Below are 23,635 nucleotides of genomic sequence, written 5' to 3' on the forward strand. Positions count from 1 at the left end.
AGAGCGAAAATTAGGTTTACGGCTCTGCTGAGACTGAAGCACAGTTTTCTTCGAGCAGGATTACAGAGTAAAGAAAGGGAAAGAAAGCTGAGTTTGGTGACAAAATTGTGTTTTACACTTTAAGTTTGTGCAAAGCAAATACATGAGGAAGCTTCCTGCTGACTGGCTCTCCTTAAAATTGAGCTGAAGTAGTGCAAACAGTTTATTTAAGTGGAATCAAACGAATTAAGTACATCTAACTTGAATTTTGATAAACGCAATTCAATTGCATGTTCCAAGTTAAAGCAGTTCATTTAAGGCAGCCCAACAATTCCTTTATCTTTTGGAAGGATGGCGGCGTGTCCTCGGAGAATTAAAGCTGTTCTGTTGGCACGTGGTGGCTCAACGCCTTACTTAAACACAGTTTGTTTGTCTGCCAGTAAAATTACACAACAACTTCCCGTCTGAATTTCATAAATCTTGGTTGAGAGATGCAGATGAAGCACTTTCTTTAAAATTGCATAATACCAGATTTGCCCTGGTGAAGGATGAGCTCCATGAGTGTTTTTCTTTCTTTCTTTTTTTTAAAATAAAGGAATAAACATTTTAAAATCTTCTTTGAAATTATTTCCACAAGAACTCACGACTAGCCGAGGGACATTATTAAACACTTTTTTTTCCCCCCATTGTGAATTAGATAATGATTTGAGGTTTATTTGACAGACGTGGGCCAAAATATTTGCTTCTAGAGTCATTGACTTTGGATTTGAATCGCTCAACTTGTAAACAATTCAATTTGAATTACAGAAAAAAAAGATTTTATTCTGTTGAAAGTGAATTCAGTTCCATATTCAGCGTTCAAAATTTCAATTAAGTTCTTCTAATTCAATTTCATGGGTCAGTATCTTTCCGTGTTTTCCTGCTCCAAGGCTTGATGTTCTTTGACACTTACACTGAGTGAAATGCTCAAACCCAAAGTGTCCTCCGGCACCCTTATGTCAGATGGAAACAGTACGTCTTGTGCTTCAGCTTTCAAAAGAGCACAAAATGTGACTCTGCTTTACGGAAACCTCAGCAGTTTTTTGTAAAGGAGATGCCGTACATTTCCGACTACGTGTGGTTTTGATCTGACGTGACATCGATGCTGCCTGTCACAGCATGTTGGAGTCGGACCTGGAGAATCACCAGGCTCAGCTGTCCAGGTTCCAACTCCACGTGAGCTCCGTGACCGAAGACATCGCAGCGATGGAGAGCAGCCTGAGCGGCACCATCGTGACCCTGAAGAGGACTCTGGTCAGTGAGCGGCGCCACGTTGCATTTTCACAAGAATCTGGTTGTGTTTCTCCCTCCTGTCTCTCTTTTCCCATTGTGCTCTTTGTGGGGAAACTGGTTCATGCTTAATCTAAACATTTAAATTACATTTTTAACATTTTCGTCGCAGGCCTCTGTGAATCAAGTCAAAGCGACAATAACCGAGCTGGAAACCGCCTGTGAGGAGCACATCGATGACATCAGCTCCTTGGTGATCCTTCACTTTTTATTTCCATCTCTGCCACAACACATAAACCCCACAATGAATTAGACGGGCTTATTTTTTCTTTAATGTTCAAACCGTGCAGGAAGAAGTTGCTCAAGAGAACCAACAGAAAATCGAGGCAGAAAAGCAAACCGTTCAAGAAGCAAAAGCTGAACTCGACGAGCATCGGAAAAAGGCAGAAGACGCAGACTCCCAGTACTCTTCTGTTAGAGATCGGATTGATCAGCTTTCAGAGGAAATGGAGCCGTTGAAGGTACAGCAACGCACTTTGGTATCATTTTCAGAGGCTGAAAATAGTTTCAGAAACCAAAAGGTTGCCGCCTTGTTTCTGTGGTTTTGAAGCTGCTTCTGTCCTCTACGCTTTTGAAGGTTTTGCATCCGTGCATTCTTTGTTGTAAGTTTTAAACCTCCAGAACTGTCGATAGTGAAGTTTACTGTCTCTTGACCTTAAAGGATGAACAGCTGACACTGGAGGCAGAGTGTGCAAAACATGAACGAAACCTCAAATTCTTAGAAAACAGGCTGAAGGCTCACGAAGGCAACATCCAAGCCCTGAAGAATGACCTGACCCAAAGAGAAGCAGAGTTGCAGGTAACAAAGACTCATTTTCAGCTTTTTGTCTCCAGATTGCATTAAATTGACCTCATGTGTATTTTGGATACTTTCCTTACAGTATATTTCAGATTAAACTCAGTTGTCCACTGCAGCTATTACTGCCTTTAGAATACTGTAGTTTTCTAGCAAACAAACGTGTCAGCACACATCTCATGACATGACGACAGGAATATGTGGCCAAAGCTACAGAGATCAGTCCTGAGCGGCAGCAGGTGAGCGGCAGCACCAAGAGCATCGACACCGAAATCAGTCGACTGAAGAGGAAGATCAGGGTGTACGAGAGCAGCCACGGCGAGCAGGAGCAGGTGGTCAGGTAAGAAATCACAGGCTTTGGAAAACATCTGGGACCTCTGTGGTGCTTCAGATTTCATTTGTAGTCAGTGCAGAAGACTTCTCAGAGACGGAGCTGCTGCAGAGGTAGAACTTTGGTTTTAAAGGCTGAAACTGAGCAAAATTCAACGGCCAAAGGCATCGAACATGTTGCTGCATACCTAAAATATATATTAGTGGTGGACTATAACTGTACTGTACTTGTGTTTCAATTTATTCTACCCACATACCTACAGATATCCTCCTTGCACAGTGATACACAGCTCCCAGTGCTCCTGCAACACTTCTTAGAGTTATGTAAACATGCCAAGCACTATCTAAAATGACAACTATATGTCCTAAACTGTGTCCAAACGGTAACCCTTGAGCTTGAATTTAATTTTGGTGGGTCACAGAAGGCCAAATCTGAAGAGTTTGGTGGGTAAAAAGGGCTAATTGCGACGTCGTGGCCAAAAAAACCCCTCCCATCTATGTTAATATCATTGGTGCACCTACTTGCCATGACCCTTCAGTTCAGGTACAATGTGCTGAATGTTCTTCTTTAAACGCCGCAGGGTGTTACAGTAGAACTCTGCCTTGACAGTTTGACCCTGGAGGACTAATTCCAGGTACACAACCATGTGAATGTTGAAGAAAACATCAAGCATGCTCGCGAACTGATGCGCCCTGTCCATTTTTAGAAACTATGGTTCTTACACTGTGAGAATTGCTGTTTCTTCCCTTAGTGGTAGCTGCAGACCAACCCCTCTTAACCAGTGATTATCCTCAACACGAAGGTAGTTTTTGACTGAAACAAAAAGCTTTCCTCTCTGCTTCACTTTGACGTCCGTAGAGAAATCGCATATGCACACCTACAAGTCATCACAGAAATGTATGCGAGACGGTTTTTGCTGTTTATAGCGCAGCAACAACAAGATGTTTGCGTCGTAGCGTGGAACCTCCGTGGATCATTTTTGTTTAGATGCATCCCACAGATACCAGACCAGAGTTGGATCTGGGTCAACACTGTAAGCTCTTTGTCGTGTTTCTCGAGGTGCTTCTGAGTCGTTTTTGGGGTGATGGCCGCACAAATTGTGAGACCGCTGGCACTACGAAGTGCCACTGGGGGATGTGCTTCGCCTGCGACAACGCTTATAGTCGATGTTATGAGTCAAAGTAACATCCACGCGTACGGCAAGACTCAAGGTTTCCCAGCAGAACATTGCATTGTTACGAGATAATGGCAGCCTGTACACAACACTGTTGTGTCGCCTTTATGTCACAGGCAGCATCAAGGTTTTCAGCAGTTTGTGCTGCAGAAGCTTCAGCCTTCATTCCACATACACATATCAGTGAGCCTGTGGCTGTCACAACTTGGCCCTTGTCAAATCCTCTCAGAGCTTCATGCTGCCCATTTTTCCTGCTTCCAACACATCAGCTTCAAGAAGTGACTGCTCACTTGCTACCTGATAAATTCCACCTCTTGACAGGAGTCATTCTAACAGGATAATCACTCTAACTCCCTTCACCTGTCTCTGGTTTTATCATTGTGGCTGCTTGGTGTATATATAGCCACTCATTTATGCTTTATTAATAATAATCATTATTATATTTGGATTTTGAGACTCAAAATTACCTCAAAACATTCTACATACAAAAAGAAATGCCCTCTGTGGCCACTTTATTAGGTACACCTAATGCACTCCTGCTCCAACGTCTGTCTTTACAAATCGCTCAATCATCCTCTGCCCTCATTTTACACGTGCACACTAAGTCAGAAACATTTAGTCTCTGCCAATTCCTTCCCTCTGACCCCATTAGAGAGTACGCCGAGGCCCTGGCTCTGTACAGAGAGAAAACCAACCAAGTGAGAGACCTGCGGAGGTTCATCGATCAGCTCGATAACATCGTGTCAGACAGGCAGAACAGATACAAAATAATGCGTAGGTAAATGACCGTCTCTTAAGCTTGAAATACATTAAGTCTAGTGTGTAACTGCGAGTCCTGGTCTGTCTGATACTTGGCTCTTCTTCCTCAAGGTCCCTCTCTGTCAGGTGTAAATTATACTTCAACAACTTCTTGATAAAGATGAACTGCTGCGGCTCGATGATTTTTGATCACAACAACGAGACGCTCGCCATCTCGGTACGTGTGTTTATGTGTTTGTTTAAGAGCATGTTGTGTGCTACATGGTTGTGTTTTGTGTTGGAAATATTAAATTACAACACACAGTTGCACCAAATGACATCTTATTAAATAAGAACAAACTGTTCTTTGTGAAATTATTAAAACACTGATAGGTAATGCTGATCTAAGCACCGTTTCATATTCAAGAAAGATGAATACGTTAAATAACAAAAGCCTCAAACTGAAAACAGAGCATCCTGGTGGCCAAACGTTTAAGATTCTGACCATAAGAGATGCACAATATGACATTTTTGTAGATATTTTCCAACTTATTTAGATCAATTGCAGACGTCAAAATAATAATAAAAAAAAAGATAATGCATTTAGTTTTGCACCTAATTGCAGAGAGCATAATGTCTCTCCAATAGTGGGCTGAATATGTTATTATTATTATACCTTCTCGATATCATGATGGTGCTCTAATAACTCGTATTAGCAGTTGCATTATGTTTCAATGCTTTTTGCATTACTTATAATACTTGTTTGTTTTCTTTGGCAAAATTCAAAAACCACTGTTGCTTACATGTAAAGCACAGCATATTTATTTTAAAATGTAAAATACTCATGCAAAACTGCAAACTTTTAGCCTGACAGGCCTTTATTTTGAGACAGTGACAGTATTTGACCATAGACTGTATAAGAGATGGACGTAACTTCCCTGAAAAATGAAGCCAACCCGGAAGTGTCAAAAACCTGCAACATCACTACGTCCACTAGCTGCTGGCTCCAAAAAGCCCTGGTTCCCATAGACTTGAATTGGAAAAGAAGTGATCACAGATCATGAAATACTGCATTCCTACAGCTCAGGATTTTTTTCTGATTAGTTTTCATAGTCAAGTCCAGAGATCAGGTGGCCAATCTGAAAATAAATCAATACTGAATTTTTAAAAAATCATCAACATTTTGCGGGGCAAGGGGCGTGGCTGGTTTGATTGACAGTCGGCAGTGACCATACAGACGAAGCGAGCAGAAGGCGGTAAATGTGGGCGGGCAGAGAGGGCCCGCCTCTCAATCCGTCTGACCAATCACTGCTCCTATGGCTCCGCCCCCCTCCGACGATTTTTGCGTCACTGGCTCCAAAAATCCAAGATGTCAACCAGGAAGTAGCAAAACCCTGGCTTCATTTTCTCAGTGCAGAAACCAACGGGTGACGTCACGGTAGCTACGTCCATCTTTTATACAGTCTATGTATTTGACTTGAAAGGCTTTACCAGCTAATACCAGTGATGATCACATCACTGTTAAACCCGTATGAGTTTGTAGTTGCATAGTTTTGGATTAAAGCCTGCATCATCATTGCTCCCTCTTACGTCTGAAAACCCTCAAACCCACCAATACAACTAACACACAAACCTGTTGTGGCACAAACAAAGGTGAAGCCTCCAGGCAGGGAGGAAGACCCTGTGAGTGACGTGAGGACGCTGTCCGGCGGCGAACGCTCCTTCTCCACCGTTTGCTTCATGCTTTCGCTGTGGGAGATCACAGAGTCGCCCTTCAGGTGCCTCGACGAGTTCGACGTCTACATGGTGAGCACACAGACAAGATTAGCATCGCATAATATGTAGAAAACCGAGAAATTTTTAAAAAAGCATCAAAGTTTGGCTCTCACTCACTTTGATTAATCGCTTTTCTCCACAGGATATGCACAATCGCAGAATCTGTCTGGACCTCCTCCTGGAGCTGTCTGAGCGGCAGCACCTTCGACAGTTTATCTTCATCACTCCTTTGACCACCAGGTGAAGCATTGTTTAATGTTTGCTGGACTTTTCTCATTAATTTAATGTCTACATTTGACCTAACTTTAACTTCTCTACCTTTGTTTCCTATGAGGAGGCTGATGTGTGCAACCAGAACAAGTCTAAGATTATTACTATAGGTAGTTTATTATATTTTTAGATTATACTACAGCTAAACTTTTGCATTTAAATAATAAGAACTAAACAAATTATTATTGTTCATTAGTATTTTTGAATACATTTGTTTGTCAAAAGTGTATTTCTATCATTTTAAATAATCAATGCAATAATATGTTATTAGTATTTGTGGTGACTGCATTAGCATCATAGTGCTAAATGATAAATAATTCTTTAGTTTGTTTCTCTTTGCAAAACAGTGACAAAGACTTGATTTATGTTGTTGCTCCGGTCAAGTTTTCTGCTTCACTCTTTTTACCGTGAACCTTCCTGTTATCAATCATTGCATTTTTTTAGACTAATTAAAGGCCGACAATGTGTCAGTAATGTCTAATAACTGCTCAAATGTTTGTCTTTCAGCCATCTCCCCAAATCAAGCCTCGTTAAAATCCACCAGCTTCAGGATCCAGAAAGAGAGCAAAGACAAAACACGACATGAGGATGTTTAAACTGAGCTCCACTAACTAAACTGAGAAAACGTAACATACATAGTGACTGTTCATATGCAGTTTATGTATATATCAGTATTATTTCATGGGTTTGGGCGCTTTGTGTGGTTTTAAAATGTCGTTTCACTTGTGTATGTTTGAAGACATTGATTCACTTTCATGAAATCTACATTAGAGTTGTGTTACTATTAAGTAGCTCCGACACAAACGTTGGGTCGTATTTATTTTCTCAGAGTGTTGAAATATGCATGTCATGACGATGACTGTGATGCATAAAGAATTAATAATGCACATATGATAATATCGTAACTAATCCAGTAACTAACTGGTTTACACTCCAACAGAGGAAGAATGTCGAGCACAGATGTGGTTAAGAACTTTTCTATGAAGCCCCACGACTGATGCAGCGAGACTTGTTTTGCTTTGCATTACTACGCAATACTTTTACCTTAAGATCAATTTTGCTTTATTTTGCAATGCTTTTGCGCCACCTTGCAATACTTGTGTGTTTCTTTGCAATTACTTTTGTGTTCCCTCACAACAACTTTAACTTTGCACATTTTTTTTGCATTACCTAGCATTACTTTTGCTTTACGTCACATTTTTTTTTTGGCTGTATGTTGCATTAGTTCTACGTGACATCGCAATACTTATGCATTTTCATGCAGTACTTTTTGCATGACTTCACAGTATTTGTGCGTTCCCTCGCAATAGCTTACGTGCTACATTTTTGCAGGAGTTTTGCATTCCCTACAATTTTGCGTTTTCTCGCAATAGTTTTGCTTTACGTCGCAATACTTTTTGCTGCCTATCTTTTACAACAACACACTTGTTACATGACAGTACTTTTGCATTTTCTCACAATAACTTATGTGTGACTTTTGTATTCGCTTGCTACAGTTTTGTGTTCCCGCGCAATACGTTTGTGTAATATCGCAGTAGTTTCGTGTTCCCTGCCCTTGTGCTTGTATTTTAAGTCTAATTTATTTCTGAGAAAAATAGGAAAAACCCACATTCAGAAAAGTTAAAGATGATTCTGACTGGTAGTATTTATTATTATTATTATTATTTCAACAGATACTGCAATTATGTCATTAATTGTAGTTTCTTTTGACCACGATAATCGCATCGTGAAATTCGATCTGATTTTTGTTGTTACGAAAGTCTGATTTCTCCTCTGAAAACGCTGGGTCATGTAGTAAACTGTGAGGTCTCTGCTACTCTTTAGTGAAGGAAAAAGATGCAGGAGATTGTGGGTCAGAAGTCGTGCACAACTTTAATGTGTTATATTTTCCTATTTGTTCTCAGTCGGCAGGATGTCTGGTGTTTAATGTTAACATTCATGTATTTTAATGAAATATTGAGCGGTGATGATGAAGATGTGTGTGGATAACTGAAGGTCTGATCTTTTTTCTTTGTTAACTTTAAGGTTGCAGTTTGATCATTAATGAGTTTTTACTTGTGATGTGTTTCGTATAATGGAGGATATTTCCAATGACATTGTAGTATTTATCAGCAAACTTTCCATCTGTAAACTCAGCCTGTCAGTGTTAATATTGTCACAGTGGGCAGTTTTCTTATTACATTTCCTTTTTATTGCCAATTAAACATCAAATATTTGGGCTCTGTGGCTTAAACATCGACATTAGTGTCCTCTTTTGTTAACAATGCTCATTGATTCTCATGCAGTGAGATTTCTGTGAAAAACTGAAACCATTGTTGCCATAAAACTTCAGTAGAAATCCAAGCATGAGGAAGTTTCATACACACATTTCCATCCATTTATCCATCCAGACACAGCAACACGCAGCACAGCTGAAACTCGGCCATCGTTTCATAAACTCCACCCGCTAGTCTGTGTCTTTTGAAAAAGCCTGTTGATGGTTTATTCGTTTTAGTCACTACAGAATTAATTTTGGGTGCAACACATGCCACATGTATAAAAGAATACAGTCACTTGTATTATGATTTTTCATATTTGATATAAACATTTACTCGACAAAGAATCTTGACATGGCGACTCGACTGAAAATCAGAAATAATAACAGACACGACGTTAATGCGACGTTCAGTGTTACAGACGGAACAATGAAAAGCTTCTGCAACTTCCACTACTGTTAGTGGACTACAAGCAGACACTCGGTCCGTGCTTGCATAGCCTAGAAATGGGGAAGCAAAAAACCGTCGAAAGAGAATTTCTCTGCAAATCAGCCTCATCATCATCATCGAGCCTCACACTGAAACGCTCTTTCAAAAGCTTTACCAAGCACACCCCCCTTCCTCTCTCTCTCTCTCGGGTCCTGCATCTTTAATGATCGCTGCGAACGGAATAGATAAGAAGATGAGACCTTTCGATTAAAAAGTTTCTCCTTACAAAAAAGTTTCATACGAAGGAATGCAGTGTGTCCAGTAAACATATGTGAGGCTTTTTAGTGTTCCTCTTTTTGCTGCATTGGAAGTGGAGCAGCAACGAGGTCAAAAGCCAAGACTGTACTCATTTTGCAGTGCTTCATTTCTGTAAACTTGTTGATATGTACTCAGTAAACTAAGTTGTTGTTTTTTTTTTTAAAGTTTTTTTTTTTTCTTAAAGTCAAAATCAAATAAGCAGCCTGAAAAAGAAGCCAATTTTGGATCGTTGTGGGGGATGATGCATGAGTACTGCACCTAATGACGGCTGTAATTTTCCTCTGGATTGAGCGGCAGCAGTACGGTTGTAATCGTAAGGGAAGGATGTCTAGTAAATCTATTTCTGCTCATCCCAGAAGTCACTGAAGCGAAACGCAATACAATGTTTATGTGAAAGCTCTTCCTCGGAGATTAACCCGCAACCGCCGCCCGAATATTTCCTTTCGAAAAAGTGTCACACACAGAATCAAATGGAGGGAAGCATGCTCCCACGTTACTGGAGGTGAACTAATGAGCTAATGAGTCACATACTGTACATCCCATGCAACAATACTAAATGAATTTAGTATGAGGGTTTCTCTTTTATAACCACCTAAAGATGCAAAAGGTAAGAGATTATATTTTTTTTTTGACACGTAATATATGCATGCAAAGAACCTACTCTTCTTGGTTCCATCGTGAGAAAACATCTGGAACAGACAGGAGCCTCTCTATTCTCCAAGAGCTCAACAAGTCTGGATAGTAGAGACAGTTACAATTATCATAGGAATTATTGTTTTGTTACTATTATGTAAAGCGTACAGTAGTTGCAGCAGTGAACACCGGGGATCCTAAATACTGCAGAAACATAATTTAATGCAGTGCTCCACTGATATACAAGCTAGGGTTGGATGAGAATGTATAGGGTTACTGTGCACAAATCACGTTGGCATGTCTTGAAATAGAAATGCATGATATCTTATAGCTATATTCAAAATTATTCAGCATTTGACATTCTCATGCATACAACCACAAGAAGCGAGTCCATTGAAAAATAGTCCAAGCATATTGTTTGTTTTTTTTCCTGTGGAAATGGCAGAGAACCTAATGAGACATTAAAACGTGTGCTGCTGTCCAGAGTGTGTGGATACAGACGGGGGACGGGGAGCGAGCAGGTTCACTTCTGCATGTCGCACTGCAACAGCAGCACGATGGACGGGTCGCTCTTCGCTGCCTCTTTGAACTCCTCCAACGAGATCTGGTCGTCGTTGTTCTTATCCATTTTGCTGAAGATCTTGTCCACCCTCTGCTCTGGTGTCAGGCCGTCCTCGTTCATCTTCATCATGATCACAGTGCCCACCATTTTGTAGATTGCCTGTGGGTGAGGTGCAGTGAGAAATTAGCTGAGGGTTGTGGGTCCTTATGTAATGCAAGTGAAGCCCACATGTGTTAATTTGTTCAGAAAGATGCAGATTAGTAAGTGATCCCCAACCAGAGGGGCCTTGTACACTCGGGGTGACTTTTGCAGGTGCATTATACTATTAGGGATGTCCCTGTTAATTTTGTTTTTGCTTGCGATCCAATCCCATCATTTAATATTCTCCCAACACCTGATACTGTTTTCCTAGATAATAAACACATCCAGTATTGTAGATTAGCTGTAGTACCTGGTTGCGCCACCAGGTGGATTTTCTCACTGTTTAATAGCGTTAAAGCAGTTCTGTGTTGTGAAAGTTTGGCTAGTAAGGGAACACCACGACAAAGTCTTTTCTGACGCTTAATGACCTCCAGCCAGCAAACATATGTTGGAGGAAGTGAAGTTAAGAAAACACTTGGAAGGTATTTTTAGATGTAAAATAACTGTTTGTGCTGCTTGCTCCATGTACCCACGTGACAACAAACGTAAACAAATAATCGGACTTAGCTTCCTAATGATACCAATCAATTACAACTCACCCTGATTGACCCAAATCCCAATCTTTGGATCGACATCCATATTTAATATAGTCCACATATTTATCTCATCATAAATGTACAATAACATAAGCTGCTTATTAACATGACTCAGTTGTAACCAGTAATGAAACTCTGTAGGGGAGGCCAGGTTGAGACCGTTTATCACACTGGTGAGCTGTTTTTTTGCTGCACAGTGTGATCTCGCTGAGCCTCGCATAAACAGACCATTCTGTACTGAAGACTGGTCAGACCATTCTGTAGGATGGTCCGTAGAATGGTATGTTAGAAGAATGGTCATTCTGTAGAATGGTCTGTTTATGACCTGCAGAATGGTGTGTTTATGGTCTGTATAAAGGTCTGCTTATGGCCTGTAGAATGCTCTGTAAAATGGTCTGTAGAATGGTCTACAGAGTGGTCTATAGAATGGTCTGTTTATGGGGCTGAGCCAGATTACGCCACCATTCTGCAGTACACAGTTATCTGGCTGTACCTCACTATCATGCTGCTATGGGGGAAAACTGCTCGTTTGTACTTCTTTAAACCAATCACAATCATTCAGGCAGAGCTACATGAAGGATGCAGCTTCGGATTTCCCTCAAAATATCTCCTTTCTGCTTAGCAAACCGCTGTAGGAAAACAGTCCATTTTTCACTTTCATTTGCCAATGTGGCATGACAACAATGTAGAACATAACCCTTAGTTAATTATTATTTTTTCTAATCTATAATGATTGTTCAAATGTGTGCTTTTTAAGCTGTTCATTCTACAGTTTAAGTAACATTAGGGTTACGATAAGACTTCAGTAATGGTTTTGAGGTAACTTTAGACGTTAAACCACACCTTGGCTCTGCCCCTGGTTGTGACACATTAACATTGCATGTTGTAATTAAAAATACATGGAAATCAGTTCACAAGCAGGCAGAAAACCTAAAACAGTGAACCAAAAATAACAAATAAGCAGCTGGAATATCTCCAGTTAATCACTAGACAATTGAAACAGATGCAGCAGACAAACAGTTGAAATAATGTCGGGTAGCTAAAAGGAATGGATGAACAGTTGAATTTAGTAGCTGATATTAATCTTTAAAATTATTCAGCTAGAAGTAATGATGCAGTTACATGGTTAACGTGCAATTTTAATGATTGCTTAACCTGTTAAAGTCTATCTATGGACTGGTGTTATGCACATTTACAGTACATTGGACCCTGCTTTTACAACTGTCCAAGTTTGTTTGCACTTGTCTTTTACAAATGAGGTACTAGAATAAAGAAATACAAATTGTTCAGCTATTTACTTGAATGAACAGCTGAAATAGAGAAAAGTTACAGATAAATGGTTGAAAGCTTTTGCCATGTGGATTGATAGTAGTGTGAATGCAAACTTGACCAAAGCAGCCAAAACACTGAGAATTCAACTACATGAACTAACAGTAACCTCAGTGTCGAGTTTTAGGAACATGGTTAGGCCTCTGGTGGCACAAAAGACAGAAAAGGTCGCAAAACTGTGATGCATCTTTGGAATAAAACACCACATTTATCAATACAGGAATCATCAGTACGCTCGGATATCACCGACACATATCAGATTTACTATAACGACTACATATCCACAAATAGCATGATGCAATTCAATACAACTGCAGTTCTGTCACTATGAAACCGTCTGTACTCGAGCACTGCAGGTGTGCAGGAGACTGATAACAAAAACAAAAACACCATCACCACCAAAAAAAAAAAAAAGCCCTGATGAAGTGAAAGCCTAATGACTCGATAATCCCTCACCTCGATTATCTCCAGCATCTCCACTCTGGTGATTTTGCCGTCGCCATCCAGGTCATACATATTGAAGGCCCAGTTGAGTTTCTGCTCGAAGCTGCCGCGGGATGTGATGGACAGGGCGCAGATGAACTCTCGGAAATCGATGGTGCCGTCTCCGTTTTTGTCAAAGGTTCTGAAGGCGTGTTGTGCAAACTTTGACGCGTCGCCATATGGGAAGAACTGTTGGGAGGCGGGGGAAGAGGCCCAAGTTTCATGAGCGAAAACAACCATGGCACGATTCCATTTTTCAGACAGACATAAGGGGTAAATGAACAATGAGGAGAAGCATCTGGTCGGCACAAACCTTGACATACAGCTGCTGGAACTCCTCCAGGTTCAGCCGGCCGCTTGGGCAGTCTTTCAGGAAGCCTTTGTACCACTGCTTCAGCTCGTGTTCATTAAACTCTGTGTTCTTCACCAGATCCTCCATCACCTCGGGAGTCAGCTTGCTGTTCTGCTTTCCCATGGTTCCTGTGGTGCAAGAACACGTGAATAATGCATTTCTCCATGCTTGAGCGGTGGCTGTATGAAAATCTCCTTTTTTAATTTCCACTTCAAACCTGAGTACAGAGAGTAAATGTGTTTTTTCCCCCTTTTTTTTCTTGGATGGCAGCAAATATTTCCCTGGTGCTCATGTTCTATTTCAGTCCCCCCCCGCCCCCCTCACCCTCAGCCTGTTTGTGCCAGTCTGTGGCCCGGGCAGCGCTGACCTGGATCATCACTGTCAGCAGATCCAGTTCATCAAATGTTTCGATCGCTGCTATCAAGTTTCCACTGCAAAACGCTGTCCTGTAGCCCCCGACAATGACAACAAAGCCTGTGCTCGGTTGTAAAAGAGACGCTTGCTGCAGCAAATCCACACAGTGTGGGCAACATGCAGGAGCACACAGCGGGGCCTTGCTGTAATCTGGATCAGTGGGGAATAATATAACTGACTGGTTTGTATGTAATATAGTGTTTAAACCAGCTGTGGGAAATCCATACACTCAATCAGCAATGGATTAATTTGTTATCCACACTGAACAGCTGCAATCCTGACAACTTGAGCAACTCCACCAAAGCAGCCCTTACATTCATTAATTATTGACTCATGATGTGGCAAATGACATAAGGTGGCCAAGAATGCGTCAATTTCCAATATACATAATTCAACAAATGAGGCAGCAGAATATTATTTGCATAACTGAATACAGGCCAATGCAGGGATTGTCCACAACTTGAGACCAGCATATGGTCCACATCTCTGCAGCAGCAGCAGCAGCAGCATGACAGCAGCAGGCTGGACAGCTCCTCCACTGACAGCACTGCATTGGCTCAGGCCTTCCAACAACAAACAGCACAAATGTGCGCTGCAGCCCACCAAAAAAAAAAAAAAAAAATCAGTGCAATTTAATGTTCACTCCCCTGCGTGTCACCAAACGCACCCAGGCCAGCACGATTGGTAATTACAGGAGCAGATCTCGGGTATTATCTCTAAAACAGGCTGCTGTGAATGACCTTGAGGACTAACATTTTGCAGGAAGATGACAAAACTGTTTCACGGAGCGCCGAGCCGGAGCAAGAAACGGCTCGACATCGCGCAACTGCGGCGTTTTTTTTTTTTTTCTTGGGAAAAAAAATAACCGCCACATATGGCACAGGCCACAGGTACTTGTTCTGCCAAAACACAAGCCATCAGATGCTGTTTTATTTCACGCTCTGGGCAGTGACATCCCGAGTTAATGCTATTAAAGCTAACCGCCTCCTGTGAGAGCAGAGAGGGGAGACGCTGCTGCATTCCGATGGAAACGACGCAGTGAGAGTATTTTCAGATTAGATCCCACAATCCTGCTCCTAATGGCACAAAAATGCCACGAAAAAAAAAATGTCAGTAGCAAAGCAGACCTTTTATTTGTATTTTTTAAACGCCAGGCAGCTCCCTCCGGTGCCGCCGCAGAGTCACATTAGCTGCGCGTAAAAGCCAATTAATTGCGCAAAAATCTCGGTGACATTTTGTCAATTCGTCAAATCACCCCCTCGCTGTCTTATTTCTGTTTTTCTGCTTGTTTCCAGGCAAAACGCCGAGGCTTTATTTTAAGGGATGCGCAGGTGCCAGTGAGCCAGCCCCTCTCCTCAATCCTTCATTCATTCACACCGAAGGAAAATATCAAACATAATGCGCGACACGTTAACATAAACCTTCCACCGCTTGCTTGCATGTAGAATCTCCCCCCCAAAAAAACACACACATCTACGTACATGTGCAAGGCGATCACTTCTTACCTTATTATTTCTGGTGATTCTCTATCGGAATAAATCTGCTCTGGCTTCTGCAAAGTACAGAAAACCCCTCTTCCGATGGAAACGTTTTGCCCAAAAGGGATTATTCTCAACGCTGCTCGCCTCCTGTTTAAAAAAAAAAAACACCCCGCTAATGAAATTTCTGGATTTTCCCGACGTTATTCCAGATGAGGCGCAGCAGGGACCGATCCCACGCCAGTCTTTGGTTATGCGACTACAGGAGCGCGGCGTCACCCGTGTGCATCACAGCCTGATCATAAGTTCACTGTAGCTCTGCTGCTCGCTTTGGGTTCAGCTGGATCCTGTCACGTTATAACCGGATCCTTCATCGTGATGAGGAGGATCATGCCTGAGATTTCATCATCAGGAAATAAGCATGTTGGATGCAGTAAACAGTGGAGACAAGATTGGAGAGGTGCATCTGTTGTCCATTTGTGACAAAAACATTACTGCAACTAAGCAGGAATTAGATTTAAAGATAAAATATTTTTAGTCCAGTGGCCCCTCAACCTGGTAAGAAAAAAAATCAATCAATCAGGGTCCCTAACAAAACAAAACAAAACCCTCATAACTGCCTAATCAGGATTTTAAAAACCCCATAACCCTCCTCAAAACCCACCTCCCCAGAATTTCACTCAGATAAAGTCTTTAAAATTAATAGATTAATTAAAATGTGTTTTTTGTAGTGTGAAATCTTCAGGTCTAACCCAAGCATAACCTTATATTCCCAGAGCTTTCTGCTCTAATCCCTTGGCTCTCATCAAATGTGTCCCCAAGGTCATGGATCCTTTTCAATTTGGTTTCAAAGCCGTCTTCTGCAGGAAATAGAAATCCTGGTGGGAAAAATGCTTAATTCTTCCTGAAAGTAGTCAAATGGAGCATAAAAATAGGAATCAGTCAAATAAAAAGTCATTTTTTTCTTGGACAGGCTCCCTTATTGTTGAGTTATGTCTTCAAATAATGTTCATTTAATGCGAGTAAGCATACGTGGAAAATGGTGGCGGCTGAGGTTGTTCCTCTTGTATACAACAGAACCTAGTATACCCCTGTGCAAAATCACCTAAATGTCATTCATTGTATCATCTCTCAATAATTACATTATCAGCGAGCTGATAAGTCGAGTATTTCCTCTTATGAACAATCAAAAACAAATTGTTTAATCTATATGGAAATTACAGGCCACAGAGTACAAACTCACTGCTGCAAAAGTAGATGAATCTGTGATCACCCGACACAAAAGTTAGAAAATCTGTGACCGTAAAGACTTAATTAAATGCACCTGCGATGTCCAGTTAGCTTTCTGAGTTTTGGAATATGTGCTGTGTTTATCTGCATCATGGCTTCATGTGGAAAAGAAACTGCACAAGGAGCAAAGAATCTGATTGTGAGACTTCGTAAGGATGGAAAAGCATTAAGGAAGATTTGTGACTAAAATCAGTCGAAACAGTTGCAGCAGCTATTAGAAGGTGTAGAACGAGTCCTAGTGCCACTAATCAGAGCTGCAAGGTTCATCCTCCCACAGTAACATCATGGACTGTGCACCACTTGTACAATTTAGCTCTAAAAAACAGACGGGCAGCTGCTGCAGACTTGGCACAGAGCTTAGTAGTGGAAAACTGAGTTTTTGTAGCAGCCCAGATAGTGTGAAGAACAGTTCATAACATCAACCTCTATGGATGGCGTCCCAGAAAATGAAAAAAAAAAAAACAACCTTGCTTACGATTTGGCACAAAACTGCAAGATAAAACTTTGCTAAAGAACATGGAAAGATGCGAGATGAGATGAGACCAAAGTAAACTTGTTTGGCTCAGATAGGGTTCAGCATGTTTGGCATGGGGCTGCAAGGTGGTTCAGTGGTTAGCATCGTTGCCTCGCAGCAAGAAGTGTCGCCGGTTCATGATTCTAAATTGCCTGTAGGTGTGAATGTGAGTGTGCTTGGTTGTCTGTCTCTAAGTGTAGCCCTGTGATAGACTGGTGACCTTCACCCTAAGTTAGCTGAGATAGGCTCCAGCCCTAGTGAGGATTAAGTGGTGTATAGATAATGGATGGATGGATGGATGTTTGGCATGAATCTGGTCTACCACAGTGAATGCATAGTCCTGACAGTGAAGCACAGAGGTAGAAGTGTGTTGACATGGGTCTGCATGAGTGCAAAAGGTGACATTTATAGATGGCACCGTGAATGTCTGGATAAACCAAAACACTGGCTGACAGAACGATTCCCAGTCTGCAGAAACTTGGCAGAAGAAGAATATTCAACCATGAAACACACTGATAGAATCACAAAAGAGTTCCTAAAGAAGAAAACACTATGACCTGGCCAAGTATTGTGTTGGCCTACTTGAATTTAATAGAACACCTTTGGGTTGTTTTAAAGAGCAAGGCAGATGAATAGTCTGAAGGACATCTCAAGACATTTCAGTCAGAATGAAAGGCTGACATACGAGGTGTTAAAAAAAAAAAACGAGATTTGAACCTCAGTATTGAGTTTTGTTGCACTAGGTTCCCTTTGTAGCTCCTGTATTTGCTAGTTTTTCATTTAAATAGGAGCAAATCCCCACAGTTCAACTTAAAAATAATGCAGTTCCTGTAAGTTGACACACTTTTGATTCATTTAATATACACTGAAAGGATATTGCATAGGGGTGTACTCACCTCTGTATTATACTCCAAGTCTTTCTAAAATGAATCTCACAGCCGTCGCTCTGTGAAAAATGGCCCCATCGCTCGGTGGCTTTTCATGCACATGTGAGCAAATGAGTGTGAATTTAACCTTTAACCTCCGCGGGGTAGTTAAAACTGGCAAATGATGTGTGGCACTTTGATTAATTTTAGGGTCATGTGGGAATATGCTCTAAAAAAAAAAAAAAAAAGTCACCTGACCTGACAAAGACCTTAATATCTGGGTCCTACTTACCTGATCTCAGCAGCCGGTGACAAAATGTACTTTTGCTGATTATTTAAGCACCTAAACATGGTGAACGCTCCTAAACTAATTAGTGTTTCATCAAATTAGCACCTTCCAAACGGTAGCGTTTCCGGGAACACAATGCACCGAGAGGGAGAGTAACTGGAGGTTCATGGTGGGTTTTTTTGCTTCAGACATTTTAACTTAGTGTCCCAGTAATTTGTGGCAGGGTGACAGTGAACCAGCGTTTTGCACAATACCCGAGCCTTCAGACTGCAGCAGCTATCATTAATCGCATTATTCACACATGTGCTTCTCATGCTGTGATGTTAGAATGTCTTCCGTGAATAGACAATAAGACTGAATAACAGCAAAGACCCGGCAGCTCACTTACGGCCCTGAAAGTCAAAGCATCTTTTAACCTCACAGTTCCATTCATTTGACTCCGTCCTGGTGATCATATCAGCCTTGAGGGCCTCAAAATAGATCTGTATTGAACTGCAGGCCTGTAACAGAATAGCTCGGCTGTGAGGTGTGAATTTTTACCAGAATTACGTAATATACTGGTTGCACAGTGAAACCTGTGATGCTAATCTGCAGATAAGAAATGAACTTGTTTCTGGTTTATGGGGACCCCTCGAGAGCCCCGAAAGGAACCTCGGATGGTCCCCGGACACCAATTTGAGAGCCGCAAATGTAGGTCGTCTTTGTTAAATCATGTGTATTGAAGAACAAATGAGGCTCCCAGCCAAAATAATTCTCAGATGTGTGGACCCAAATCCAAATCTGGGTCCGTTCAGGATGCTAAAAACGAGCGCTGACTGCGGTTCCACAAGCCGAAGGCAACCAGCCTGTTACAGCTCAGAAGAAATGAAAAGGTCTGTGTCGCACACAAACATCTCTGATTACTGGATTTCTTCATTTAATACTCACATACAGTACGGCATACACGTAAGATTTCCTTTACATCTCACAAACACAAAAGCAAACAGTTAAATACGTTGATAACTTTTAGCACCAGCGCAGAGTACTGATCCTGCTCAGCTTTCTCTAAAACTCTTATTCATAGTGATTTTCAAAATAAAACACCTTGGTTTGATCTCACTAGGCATGGCTTACATGTAATATCTTTACAGCAGCATTCACTTACAAAGGTTAATTGATTAAAAAAGGATGCATACTGCACACCAAAAGTGGTATACAAAAGCAATATTATATTATATACCCATTTACATGGCCGTGTCGGTTTTCTCAGTGTAACATTTAAGTGTTTCGTGTGTTTCCGTATCAACACTGATGCTTGATAAAAACATATAAACATATGCCTTTTAAAAAAACGTTCTTAAGAGTATACATGAGGAGGCTATGGAGAGAATTAGCATGTAACAATCTTGCATAATGAAACATAAATATATCACGTTCACGATGCTCTCGTTTTTCTTTATATACTGTATATTTACAAGAGAGCTGCAGTCTTTCTATGTAGGCTATTGTTCTGTGTTGTTAGGTTATACTGTCTTTTAATATGAAAATTATAATAAAAAAAGAAACGACAAATTCAATGGGAACATTACTTTTTGTTACACAGTAATGTGAAAAAATAGTATCAAAATGATTTTCTAAATCTCTCAATCAAAAAGCAATGTAGCATTTAATGCACCATTTTTCCAGTACAGGTAGAGATATGTTTTCAGCTCGGTAGACACGAGTAAACGAGATCGTGAAGGAGTGTCTTAAGGTATAAAGTGTTTTCTGTTATGCATTTCTTGTCAGATTATGGATCTATATAATGCAGCAGACAGGTGTGCTGCTCATGGAGGTTTGTTAGACAAAACACAGGCCTTCTTTAAATGATTACATTATGCTGGATAACGTGTATGAAAGATGCACTTACACAATCGGAAGGTTTTTAGTTCAAAATCTGTGCCAAAAAGTAGAGAAGTAAGAGAAGAGCACTAAATGACATCATGGAAATCTTTAGCAAAATGCACCAAGATGGTTCAAACCTTCACTTCTAGTCAGTGAGCCAATGGGAAGAGAGTAAGGTCTCCAGGTGGAGGAGGTGCACCAGTCCAGACTTGAAAAGTTTCCTCAACTTTCTCCAAACAGACATTTTTAATAACAACAATTTTAAAGGGTTTGCTCATTATGGTGAACCTACACAGAACAATCCTGTGGATCTGTGGCTCACCGCGGCTTCATGTAGCTTTACAGAGAGTTTTAGCTACTTTTTTTTTTTTGCTGTCCGGCTGTTTCCATTCACTCTCAAAGTGTAATGTTTGGCCACAGAAGGCAGCTGATTGCAGTGAAAAATCTCTATCTCTGCCTTCTTAGCACCAAAGTTCAAAAAGTCAAAGTTAGACACTAGCTGATGAACAAAAGTGGAGCATTCAGCAGCTAATGATTGAGATATTTCCCTCAGGAGTTGGTGGAGACCAAAAATGGAGCTAAAAGAGAGTGAATATTGGACTTGGATTCACCAGGTGGCCAGAAACGTGACTCCAAATGAATGATAATGTAGCTTTGTAATATTTACTAGTAGCTTAAAAGGTGATGATACATTAATGGTGTGATCACAGGTCTTTGTCACTGACTTTGGGTGGACAAATAGTCAACTACAGCAGGTTTTTGTCAGGTAAAAAAACTATGTACATTGTCTTTTTTTTGTAGTGTATTCGGAAAAATTAAACAGAAAAGAAATAAAACTTGGTCGACATTATGTAGACTACAAGTGATTGGAGAACCTAACATTTATGCATAAATGGAGCATTAAGCTGGATTTCACTCTGTCTTGTCTTACCTTGCTAGTGTTAAAGTGCTAATCTTAGTTGAAAATGTCTTCATGAAGGACGAAAGGTAAGAAACACTTGGACATTTCACCCACTGTGTGACATTTGTGGATTTCTATGTTACTTATTGCATTAAACTGCTGCTGTCTCATTTAGAGTATAACCTAAATTAGATGCAGGGCAAGTAACCTATTTGATTTTATAGTTTTTTTGGCAGAAGAGGAAGGGATATGTCCCACTCTCGGCAACCCTAACTGAAGTGACGCACCTCATGACGCTGGAGATTCTACTTTCTTCCCATTGGCTCACAGATATGGGGGTCTCCAGATGTGACCCTTCTCAGATGTTCTGCTGGATTTAAAAGGGGGGGACAGTTTTCAGAACTTAGTCTGCTTTAGTTTGTCGATGTGGTAGCAGAGCTTCAAGGCCGGCCCCAGCTTCAGTCCAAGGTACTTCATGATCATGTCACTCTTTAACAGTAACAACGCGTTTCCATCGATCTCCTGAGAAAAGCAGAGGAAGTCAAAATCAACGAGCAGTTGAAGTTCATTCTTGCTAAATTAGATCAGCAGCGTTACAAGGCGACGTGGCAACAAAACAACCGACTTACATGTTTCCTGAAGACGTCTGCATGAGGGCCGAGAGCCTGGGGATCCGCATCCCTGATGAACCAAACAACATCCTCCACAGACCAGGTGGACGGGTCCTTATTGGATGGAGCCTTGGACTCCTGGGACTCTGGAGATGTATTATAGCCTCCTGGAGGAACAAAGACAAGAGAGTGGCTTTACTTTTGTGTCTCAGGGGAAATAAAGGTCATGACAAGACTGGCTCTATTTCGTCACCTGTCCTGTTGCTCTCTGGGAACGTGTTTGGGCTGGTGGCCGACTGCCTGCACATGCTCATGGAGGCCGAACTGTTGGAGAACTGCTGTGATGAACGAAACCCGTAGGAGGACTTTGGCGAGTAGGACGAACTTATGGAGCTGAAAGCAGAATCTCCGGGATCGACAGAGTAGCGTTTCCCATCCGACTGGTCTAAATGGTAATCCTCTGCCATGGATGTTTCTGCTGAAGACAAGATGGACACTTTGATCAATGACCCTGCAGAAGCTGAGAATTTGTTGATATCATTGCAGTAACTGCTGTTCATTAGGGAAAATGCGGCGGTACCGTCTGACTGGTAGGATCCACCGCTGTGTTGGGTAATGGGCTGATCACTGAAGAGGTTTTCACAGTGCAAGCTGCGACAGAGCTTCTTCAGAAAGCGAAGCACATAGTCGATGCTGTTCACCACGGGGAGGCTCAGGAGATGCTGCTTCCCATCAAATGTGGCTGGAGGAGCAAAACAAGGAACCACTTGAGACACAGTTTAGACGCAGTCTCTTACAAATCAGGTCATTAAACCTTTTGGTATTTTGTTTTCTCAGCACCACCTCAAGTGAAGAAGCTATTAAACAAACAGACACCTGAGCGAGGTCTTGGTACAACACCTGATATTTTTTCTCCTCCGTAGCCTTGCGTGAGGAGCGTGAACACTGTTTTCTGCTGGAAGGCGCTGTCGATGCAGCCCTGGACGGCCTGCTGCAGGACCACGGAGGGTCTGTCGGGTCCGAAGTGGTCGGGGAGCTGCTGGATCTTCTTCCTGTCCAGGTTGGGACCAGTGTTGGCCTGCTTGTTGATGTAGATGCAGACTGAAACGGGACAAACACAAGTGGATCCCAGGTGTCTTTTACGTAAATAATATGACGTTTTAGTGTCTTTGAACTAATCTAGGCTGGACAAAGATTGCTGTAAATGGAATTAGAGTGTTTTGTATCTTACCTGTGAGCACCTGGGGTGTGGCAGAGTGGGGGATGGTGGCAGCATCCTGAGGAATAGAGCTCATATCAGGCTCAGGGGTGCTGCTGGGTGGAGATATGGCCAGAGGTGTCATCACCATCCTGGGTTTGAGCTGCAGAAGAGAAAGTTTTTGGTTGTTTTTGAGCACATCGGTAATTTAATGATGCTAAATCATGCAGATGTGGGGTGTGTTTATAGTCATTTTCCTCCTTAGAGATGAAAATTTACTCCATAATATTTGACTACAGCTGAACAAAGCTTCACAGATGTGAACTTGCTGGTACGTCGGGGTCCCACAACATCTGAAGGGCATGCAGCCTGTCTGTCTGTCTGTCTGTCTGTCTGTCTGTCTGTGTACACATGCATTTTTAAACACACTGCACCCACACACAGCACAACATCTCATACCCCCACCCCCCATCCCCTCATCATCTGGCTGACCTTGAAGCCCGGCTTTCTCCCCCTCTTCTTGGGCACTTTGAGCGGAGGCAGCGACTCGGGGTAACGGTTAGGAAAATCCATCTTGGCGACATTGCGGAGTGGGGGTCTCCCTCTCTTCCTGCCCGGTATCTTCCCCGTCTGGCTGGGGATGAAGGAGGGAGCCACTGCAGCTGATTGCATCTCACTGTTGTCTGATTTCTGTGCCGCCGTTGCTGCAGGTACACTCAT

The 23,635-nt window shown here is 41.7% G+C and overlaps 3 protein-coding genes across 3 annotated transcripts in view; 1 reads left to right on the top strand and 2 right to left on the bottom strand.

The window, feature by feature from the left end:
- Nucleotides 1-8,632, top strand: part of smc6 (structural maintenance of chromosomes 6) — a 28,624-nt gene extending 19,992 nt beyond the window's left edge. The window contains exons 14-23 of the mRNA XM_008291260.1: nucleotides 1,137-1,272; nucleotides 1,421-1,501; nucleotides 1,599-1,769; nucleotides 1,970-2,107; nucleotides 2,299-2,444; nucleotides 4,262-4,387; nucleotides 4,480-4,585; nucleotides 6,001-6,153; nucleotides 6,266-6,363; nucleotides 6,901-8,632. Coding sequence (XP_008289482.1) covers nucleotides 1,137-1,272; nucleotides 1,421-1,501; nucleotides 1,599-1,769; nucleotides 1,970-2,107; nucleotides 2,299-2,444; nucleotides 4,262-4,387; nucleotides 4,480-4,585; nucleotides 6,001-6,153; nucleotides 6,266-6,363; nucleotides 6,901-6,979 — 1,234 coding nt within the window. The 3' untranslated portion in view covers nucleotides 6,980-8,632. The remainder of the gene's footprint in view (nucleotides 1-1,136; nucleotides 1,273-1,420; nucleotides 1,502-1,598; nucleotides 1,770-1,969; nucleotides 2,108-2,298; nucleotides 2,445-4,261; nucleotides 4,388-4,479; nucleotides 4,586-6,000; nucleotides 6,154-6,265; nucleotides 6,364-6,900) is intronic.
- Nucleotides 8,633-8,849: 217 nt separating this feature from the next.
- Nucleotides 8,850-15,493, bottom strand: vsnl1b (visinin-like 1b). The gene is made up of 4 exons (XM_008291233.1): nucleotides 15,411-15,493; nucleotides 13,453-13,619; nucleotides 13,113-13,328; nucleotides 8,850-10,749 (listed from the first exon to the last, which is right to left on the bottom strand). Exons 2-4 carry the CDS (start codon nucleotides 13,612-13,614, stop codon nucleotides 10,552-10,554), a joined length of 576 nt encoding a protein of 191 aa, XP_008289455.1. The 5' UTR covers nucleotides 13,615-13,619; nucleotides 15,411-15,493; the 3' UTR covers nucleotides 8,850-10,551.
- Nucleotides 15,494-21,502: 6,009 nt separating this feature from the next.
- On the bottom strand, nucleotides 21,503-23,635 carry LOC103364201 (Scm polycomb group protein like 4). Its single transcript, XM_008291235.1, has 7 exons — nucleotides 23,408-23,635; nucleotides 22,949-23,078; nucleotides 22,618-22,818; nucleotides 22,298-22,459; nucleotides 21,971-22,195; nucleotides 21,736-21,884; nucleotides 21,503-21,628 (listed from the first exon to the last, which is right to left on the bottom strand). The coding sequence occupies exons 1-7, from the start codon at nucleotides 23,633-23,635 to the stop codon at nucleotides 21,503-21,505; spliced, it is 1,221 nt and encodes a 406-aa protein (XP_008289457.1).

Source organism: Stegastes partitus, unplaced genomic scaffold (assembly GCF_000690725.1).
Source record: "Stegastes partitus isolate 25-593 unplaced genomic scaffold, Stegastes_partitus-1.0.2 Scaffold727, whole genome shotgun sequence".
Lineage (NCBI taxonomy): Eukaryota > Metazoa > Chordata > Actinopteri > Pomacentridae > Stegastes > Stegastes partitus.

Excerpts from the sequence above, each read along its gene's own strand:
- vsnl1b (XM_008291233.1), bottom strand. The coding sequence starts at position 13,614 with ATGGGAAAGCAGAACAGCAAGCTGACTCCCGAGGTGATGGAGGATCTG. Across the intron at positions 13,329-13,452 it reads TCCAGCAGCTGTATGTCAAG|TTCTTCCCATATGGCGACGC; the intron begins GTTTGTGCCGAC and ends GCCTCCCAACAG. Across the intron at positions 10,750-13,112 it reads AGATGCTGGAGATAATCGAG|GCAATCTACAAAATGGTGGG; the intron begins GTGAGGGATTAT and ends CCTCACCCACAG.
- LOC103364201 (XM_008291235.1), bottom strand. The coding sequence starts at position 23,635 with ATGAGTGTACCTGCAGCAACGGCGGCACAGAAATCAGACAACAGTGAG. Across the intron at positions 22,460-22,617 it reads CGGAGGAGAAAAAATATCAG|CCACATTTGATGGGAAGCAG; the intron begins GTGTTGTACCAA and ends TTGCTCCTCCAG. Across the intron at positions 21,629-21,735 it reads CAGACGTCTTCAGGAAACAT|GAGATCGATGGAAACGCGTT; the intron begins GTAAGTCGGTTG and ends TGCTTTTCTCAG.